At 34.8% G+C, this 9,073-nt stretch overlaps 1 protein-coding gene across 1 annotated transcript in view; it reads left to right on the top strand.

Annotated features, from left to right (window-relative positions):
* Positions 1–887: 887 nt before the first annotated feature.
* LOC150075238 (uncharacterized) overlaps positions 888–9,073 on the top strand; it is a 75,552-nt gene continuing 67,366 nt past the window's right edge. Inside the window, exons 1-2 of the mRNA XM_090388409.1 lie at positions 888–1,002; positions 3,012–3,152. Coding sequence (XP_090244535.1) covers positions 888–1,002; positions 3,012–3,152 — 256 coding nt within the window. The remainder of the gene's footprint in view (positions 1,003–3,011; positions 3,153–9,073) is intronic.

Here is a 9,073-nt window from a genome sequence, read left to right as displayed (position 1 = left end):
GGCAAAATAATAATTTTTGGGCTTAATACAGATATAACAGTTCCTTCTGTTTTTTTTTTTTTTTTTTCAAGAATTGAAAAATTATTGAATATTACTGCAAACATGCATATATTTATTACAATTTGAATTATAACTAAATAGGGTTGGGTTGTTGTTGTTAGCGCATCCTCTTCTGTGGCCACAATGCACCTCTCGAAGTTTTTGCATTATACTGTGATTCAAGCCCGAGGCCGGATTCGAACCGGCGATCTTTGGGGTGCCAGGCAGGCACTTTACATACCTGTCTAGCCCGGTCGGCAACTAAATAGGGGTTCACATCTTTTGAGTATGGGCTTGGCATACCCAGGATCCTGAGTTGGATATCATCATTTTTCTCTTTTTTGGTGATTCCCTCCTCCTCCTCCTCTCTCTCTCTCTCTCTCTCTCTCTCTCTCTCTCACTCAGGGTACTTAAATTTTCTTTTGGCTGGTGTAGCATAAGCCTCAGGCTTCCTTGCACCATATGGCTAATAATATTAATAATAATAAAATAAAAAAGTCATTCCCTGGGGCTCACATCTGGTGAGTATAGGCTTGGCACACCCAGGGTTCTGAGCAGGATATCATCATTCTTCCCTTTCTTGGTGATTCCCTTCTACTTCTCTCTCTAGGGGTAACTCAATTTTTTTTTTTTTGGGTGGTGCAGCAAAAACCTCAGGCTTCCTTGCACCATATGGCTAATTGTACCTGTAATAATAATAAATATTTTAGGATCATTTACAGATGACCTTCGAATTACCTTGGATTACTGAAGTGATATCTTCATAGCTCGTGCCGTACAGTTCACAGATTTTATTAAACGGTGGTACAGCTAACATCTAAATTGCTTAAAATATTTCTTTTCTGAAGATGGCACTAGCAAGACAATTTAAAATATTTGTTATTTCTGAGATTCGGGGATTGGGAAAAGCTGTCAAAAATATTGCCCCATCGGAAATGATGGTTAGTGACCTTGATCTTTCAGGTAAGTTGTTTTTAACTATTGTATTAACCATAAATGTATTAGTCGTAGTTATCTCTTATGGAAATAACTGGTGGTGGAAATGACTTTTTAAAGTCGTGATTAGATAAATATTATTTTAATTTCCCTGATTGAAACTTTTTTGAATTCAAGGCTGCTTAAGTAAATTAAAACTCTTTTTGATGGCTGTAGGGGACGAACTGAAACCCTTTTAATTTGTTTCATATGGCTTTATCACGTTAGTTTAATGACTATTATATGAGGTTTTTAGTTTATATTAATAAGTTTACTCTCATTTGAGGCACTAGAAAACATGCATAAGCACTAATAAACGATTAACAGTGGACGCACAAGAGAGTAACGCACACTCTGGCGCACTGCCACCGCAGTTTTTTCAGGACCAGGAACGGTGCAGAACTAGCTTGTGGAACTTAGCCTTTTTTTATAGAGATAGAAAGCCTTATTTTTACTACCTCCTAAAATATGTGCGTTAGGACCACAGACAGACTGCCTAAAATTGACATTGATTGCCACAAACAACTTACAGTTCTTTTGTTAATTATTATTATATGCATAATTCAGATAATATGAAGAAAAATGGTCTTATTGTTGTATTTCTGTTTGTCAGATTTTGTGAAAGTTGAAATACTTTTTTTGCCAGATGTAAAATTTAACGAAAATATAAGGTGAAAAGATCCTTAGTATTCCGATGCAAGACATCATTTTACTTTTTTTTTTTTTTTTTTTTTTTTTACATTATTTGTTTTATGTCACAGAAATACCTATATAACATATGTGTATTTCTGTGAAATAATAATAATACATCTTTTAACAATAAAAACAATAGAAATGAAATGTATTTTTCCCTCAAAGTGTAATTTTCTTAATAATTCAAGCAACTTAAATCTGGGACTGTCCTGCATAATCCAGGATGTCTGGTCATGTTATGAAAATCCAAGCACTGGGAGTTGCATTTGTTAAATTTGGATGGACCAACATGCTGAAGCTAATAAGTATATATGCATTTGTGAATGCACCAAAAAAGTTCTTAAATTTCTAGTTGATATGCTAAAAAAAAAATCCAAGAGCAGCCATATGGTGTATTGAATACACTGTTCAGTTTTTGGGGTAAAAGGCAAGAAATTAGTTGAAATTAACAGCAATTCTGTTCTCCAAATGAAATAATTTTTTTGATACCTCATTTGTAATGCAGAACAATTCAGAGTGAAAGAAATTTGTGCTCTGTATTGGAAAATGAACAGAGGAATAGGTGTGTGTGTGTTTGCAACTTTTGCATATAATGCAAACCATAACAATTTTTTTATCACTATTCTTCTCCAATTAAAAAAAATAATTCATAATGCAAATTAAAACTGAATATTATGCTGGAGGAATAATCAAATTCACTCCGACATAATCTAATATTTCAATTTTGAAGTTTTCCTGTATTTTGGTTAATAAAATGCACAGTGCATGCCCACTAGAAGATTGGATTGAAATCTATCTGTATGAGCTTTGTCTGTATTTTTATATACCATCACTTGCATTGTTAGGCCAGCTAAAAATTCTGGAAATGCTACTGTTAGTGTTTATATATCCATTACTTTTGTATGCATTGTTATATAAACATCTAATATCACTGAAAAGGTTTAATTCTCTGAAGATTAAGGGTACTTAATGAAAGGGGTTTACATAATCGTATGCCAAAATATTAGCACGTACTGCAAGTGCAATAGGAACTATTTCCATTCCATGTACAGTATTCTGTATAATCCATTGCATCTGTAAAATGAATAAATTGTTGTAAGTGGGTTAGTACATAGTAAGTAAATTGCGATTTTCTAAATCCGAGATTTGTGGATTTTTCCAGTAACTCTTAGAAATCTACTGCTACCTAGAAAATATTATTCCGTCTGGAGGAAGGGGTGTTTCTTATAATTCTAACAGTTAACAATATGTCAATTTTTTATTGTTACAAAAGTGCATCAAACTTAAAATGGTAATTTCTGTAGGGAATGCTGCTGCAGCTGATTTATGTTCAGATATAGAAAGCCATGTTAAAGAGGCAGAAATTCTTCTGGTTGATGGAAATATTCTTTGTCGCATCATGCATGCAGTTCCAAAACTGAAATGGGCCCATTGTAGTTGGGCAGGTAAGTACTGTGGAGGTATAAATGAAGGACCTTATTAATACCCCTTGTTATATTTATTTTATGTATTATCTATTCCTTCACTACTTTTTCTGCTTTTCTCTGTACACCACACTTGGCCCTTTCGGAGTTATTCTATGACAGTTACCTCTCTTTGATATGACAGCCCCTTCAAAGCACTAAGGCTCACAATTCAGTGTGACTGCTATGTTATAATTCCCAATATGATCAGAACATCCAAAATCTGATGTTATTTTTTTAATACAAATTTGTATTTTAGGCAGAATTATATCTTGTGACAATACAGGCAGAGACACAAAATTGAATAACAAAACATATATTAATCAGCAAGGCTGTTTACATAAATACATGTACAGGGTTTATCATAACATGTGGGACCCACTTCTGGGATGGATTTACGACCTAAAAACAATAAAGAAAAGTTCATGTAAACATAGGTCTGATTTCGTGTTGTTTCTGAATTATAGCCATTTTTGTGTTCCAGCAATTCTTTCCACAAACTGAGTTAGCATAGCTGGCTCCATTCATCTGTTTACAAACAATGCTCAATATCTCACAGAGAGCCTTGATGATAGTTATGTAAACAAGATCCCATAGTTCTTTGAGTGATTTCAGTTAGTTCTCCTGACAAGGGCACTACATTTGGAGCTTGTTATTAACATTTTGATACTGTGCATTTGCTGTGATAATGGAGGCTTATTCAAATTGAGAGATGGCAGACATACATCTCATGTATGAACTTGCTAGATGCAATGCAACCGAGGCAAGATGTCTGTATGCAGAAAACTTCTAATCATCGTGTGCCAAATAAGACCTTTTAGAGAATGCATGAATGCCTTGCAGAAACTAGTTCATTTAGAAAAGTTTCAGATGGTGGTAGACCCATCAGCACCAGAACAGCAAATTTGACAGACCCTGGAATTTTTTAGCATAACTCGGAAAAAAGACTAAATTAGACCTATGTTTATATGGATTTTTTGTTTTTAGGCCCTAAATTCATCCCTAAAGTGGGTTCCACACATTATGATACACCCTATATACAGGGTGATTCACTACCAGTGCGACAAACTTGCAGGAGGTGTAGGGGGCACAAAGACGAATCGGAATCACATAGCATTGCAGGGTCCGAAATGCCTTTGTCATGCAGTAGAGGACGTTGAACGGGAGGTCGCGTGAACAGCGATCCCGCTGGAAGTCAGCATTTGCGAACCGGTTCCCGAGGCAGTAGGATGGACGAGTATTCAAACGTTGAACTGGCCGACATGCACCTCACGTATGGAGCTGCGGACTGTAATGGACGCGCCGCTCTGCGTTTGTACCAGGAACGTTTCCCACACAGGCATGCTCCTCATCATACGATTTTCACACATGTGCACAGAAAGTTACGTGAGACTGGCTGTTTCACGAGAGGTACCATGAATCGAGAGCGAACGACAAGGACGCCAGACAGTGAGGAGAATGTCCTACGTCTTGCAGAAGGCAATCCGAGTAAGAGTACTCGAGCGATAGGCCAACGATTTGGTATTTCCCAATCCACTGTATGGAGGATACTGTCAACAAACTAAATGAGTTCATACCATCTGCAATGCGTCCAATCATTGGAGCCTGCGGATTATCCACTCCGGAGGACTTTTGCTACTTGGTTTCTTCAACAGAAACGGTTCGCAAATGCTGACTTCCAGTGGGATCGTTGTTCACGCGACCTTCCATTCAACGTCCTCTACCGCATGACGAAGGCATTTTGGACCCTGCAATGCTATGTGATTTCGATTCGTCTTTGTGTCCCCTACACCTCTTGCAAGTTTGTTGCACTGGTAGTGAATCACCCTGTATACACATAAGATGAACCATCACTGATAAATAATCCATCTAAATTTCCAATTATTATTCACTTTTTTCATTCATTTAAAATTCCCTTAATCAACATCACAGTTAGTGCAACTTCAATTAATCAAGTTGTAACTAGTTAAGTATTCTCAAAATTCTCCCCAGTCTTGCTTTAATAATTCATTATTCTAATTACTACTTAATGATGCTGAATTCAAGAAACCTTGCAATGTTGTTCACTACAATTAAACCAATAACATTAATCTTTATTATTTAGGCTTTCGTGACACTTCTTGTAATTCTCAAGGAACACAATTAACATTACAAACAATATTTTTCCAACTTAAAAATTAAGTTCCTGCAACTGTATAACACAAACTTGCTAAACACAGTCTAGCTAATGCAGTCTTGCTAGTATAAAATGTTCTCTTTTATGATAGTACATAAAATTATATCTATTACAGGCACTCCCCGGCTTATGTAATACTCAACTTATGGAAATTCCACTGACTTTACGTAAGTTTTTGCTGGCTGTTGCAATCTTAAAAAAATCGTGGAAACATATTTCGCATTCCTTAATAATGGAGGTATCGTGAAAATATCGTAATGTGAACCCAATAACACATTGTTTTTTTTTTTTTTTTTTGGTAATTCGTTCCAAGACCTTGGAAGTTGAAATTTTCGATATATAACTAAGCTATTTATCTCTCTGAAAGGTCATTTTTATAATGGAAATTGCACTACACTTTCATCATTATTATATGTTCCATTATAAGAATCAATTTTGAGTGTCTTTGTAGTATTTTTCTAATACACATTTCTGGAGGTCACTACCATAAAGCAGTAAAAACAATTTGCACTTTCCAGTTTACTGGGCTTTTCTGTTAGCGCAATCTATTATAAATGGGTAGTAAACTCGATCTTATTGCATTTGCCATAATACCGATAACTGGATTTCTGTGGATTTTTACCTTACGGTATTAATGTGAAATGAGTTCCCCTTCACTGAAATCTTCAATCATATAAAAAACAAATACATTTTCAGAATCTTCTCTTCGTTCCTATTTACTTATTACAATGGTAAAGGGACCAACGGAAAGTGCAAGTGCTGGAATCGAAACAAAATTGATTTAGAAATGAAGATGATTAATTAAGAAGTACAAAGCAGGACACAGTTTGTCATCTATTGCACTGAATTAGGTCTCGCTGCTTCAACAGTGAATACTATTTTAAGAGACAGTGCACGTATAAAAGAACATGCTAAAGGATCAACAGTGATCACAAAACAGCGTTCAGGTGCTATATCGAAGATGGAAAAGCTATCAATGATATGGATGCAAAATCAGATTCAGAAGCAAGTGCCCCTGAGTCCAATGGCCATTCAAGCAAAAGAAATAAGTATTTATGAAGATATTAAGGATAAGTATGGTGAACCACAAGCCAAGTTCGTGGCAAACAACGGGTGGTTTAATAGATTCAAGCATCACGCTGGTTTCCAAAACATTAAAGTATGCAGTGAAGATGCCAGTGCCGATTCTGCAGTTGCACAGAAATTTTTTGATGTGTTGGAAAAAACCCCTTCTAAATCTCCACAGCAGTGTGCATATCAGCTGGAAAGTTAATTCTGGCAACGATGCTTGAAAGGTAAAACTTGCTGACATTATGCCTGGCTACTCTCTTTTTGTAATTTTATAATTTTGAAATTTTTGTAATTTTGTACACTTTTGTAATTTTTCCTGCTCATGAGAAAAAAAATTGAATAAATAATTCTATTTACATGTTTGTCGAACATTTATTTTTTTGCTTCAATCAAATTCAGCACACACAGTTGCGAGTGCTGCATAAGCATTTAGGGAAATTCAAACTTACGTAAAATTCGACTTACATAGAGTTTCGCAGAACGCAACCCTTATGTAAGTCGGGGAGTGGCAGTATTTATAAAATTGTCATTCGTAATGCATATCTTATTTAATATCTACAGTTCATAACCTGTCATTCAATCAGTCCCATCAATTTATTTTTATCATTACATGTTTCTCCCCTAATATTCACTCTGCAATAATTTAAACATTAATTTAAACATTAGCCTATTTTCTTCTGAAATTCTGTCAGGTTCTTATACAACCATCAATGTTTGTTGATAGTTCTGGACCACTTACATTTTTTTCATGGTGTTTTCTGTTAGCATTGTATGGACCAGCCTCTGAGGTAAGACACTTCATTCTCTCTGCAGTTCATTTTCACTTCTTCAGTTCCCAATTCATTTGGTTAATAGAGCTGGATGTCCAAGCAATTTCAATTCACTTATACTCTGGTCCATAATATACAACAAGCCACATGTTGCCAGTGGATTTCTACACTGCATTGTGGCTGTCGACTCGAAGCTTAAAACTTTTTTACACTTCATCAGTAATAAACATTGCCTTTATTCAGTGTAGCTGAGACCAGATAGGTATCTTTAAAACCTTTTATTTTACACTTATCGACTTGTGTATATTCATGTGTGTGGAGTATGAGTCTTCAATGAGACTCGTACTCCACACACTGATTTCTGCATTTCCATATTTCTCTTTCAAATTCAAGAACTTCTTACTCATCAAAAATTGCTGAATGAACACCATTACTTTCGAGCGGCTCCTTTTTCTATTTATCTAAACCTTTAATTTTACAAGCATTCAGATTTCTTTGTTACAATGACCTTAACAGTGTACTGAAATTATATTTTGTTGGCATTATTGTAATAAATCACGATGTCATGTCCTCTTTTGTGATTATCTGGATGCAGGATTTAAACTACATAGTAAGTTCAATGGTCTTGATGTCTACAGCAGAATGAACTTTGTCTTTTCCTTGAGGTGCTTTGGCATTGCTTTACTTTTAAACAAATGGCATTGCCAAAAGATTAATCTGTGACTTGTTTCATAGGACCATAAATTCTCTGGCCAGTGACAGATTTAGATATCATTGAAGTGCTGTGTCTTGATTTTTTTTTTCCATTCACCAAGACATTGTAGTTTCTGATGAAATGGAGCCTTTGTGGATGAATTTTTACTCTGTATTTATATTCATTTTTAGGTTGAAGTTTATTTTACAAATTTTGAACCCTCTGAAAACACAAGCTTGAAAGGAGACAGATGGGCTGTTGAGCTCTTTCCACTTTAATAAGTGCTTTACAAAATATTCTTTCTAATGCTAATGCAGTGCAGTTTTTAATATATACAGTTATAATCCTTCTGTGCATCACTCTTCATATAAAATATACAGCAGACTCTCGATTTACCGGGAACACTTCAAGACTTCAAATAAAAAAATAAAAAAAATAAACCAAAAATCATAAAATTCAAGTAATAACTAGAATAGGTATGAACAGATGTTTTGCAAGTCAGAAATAAGTGACGAGAAGCAGCGTTATGTCATCATTGGGAGATTAATGTACCTATTATATTGCATATTGCAACCCCACTGTCTACACACACCCTCAAAAAAAAAGAGAAACAAATGTTTAGTTTGTTTTAGTACGTCGCATCGATTGTTGTGTTCCGTTGCACCGCAAAAGAAATTTTGTTTTGTTATTTATGTCAGGAATGTCATTTTTTTTTATAGTAAATATATATATATATTTTTTGTTTATAAATTGCAAAAATGATGGGTAAACGCAGAGTTGCGCTTTCAGTTTAACAGAAACTTCAAATTATTCAAAAGTTTGAAAATGGTGCATCCGTTACCATTATAATGTTGGTGACCAAATCATACGCAACATCGTAAAAAATAAAGGGAAGCTATTAGATTTAAAATCAACATTGTAAAAAATAAAGGGAAGCTATTAGATTTAAAATCGACATTGTAAAAAATAAAGGGAAGCATCGTATTGGATATGTGAGTAGTACGTAGTAAGTTTTTTTATCTATTGTCATATTTTTTATGTAGGTTGCTGAACATATTTCGATACAGTAAGTCCCCGATTTACGCAACTATGGAGCTACGTAAATTTTTTTCACTCAAATTTTTTTTTTTTTTTAATGAAAACCCCAAACACGAAAGGTATCAAAACCTATAGTATTTAGTACCGTGCATGG

This window comes from Mastigoproctus giganteus, chromosome 14 (assembly GCF_048544385.1).
Source record: "Mastigoproctus giganteus isolate SK-2022 chromosome 14, ASM4854438v1, whole genome shotgun sequence".
Taxonomy (NCBI): domain Eukaryota; kingdom Metazoa; phylum Arthropoda; class Arachnida; order Uropygi; family Thelyphonidae; genus Mastigoproctus; species Mastigoproctus giganteus.
This window is presented reverse-complemented; position numbering and strand designations above follow the sequence as displayed.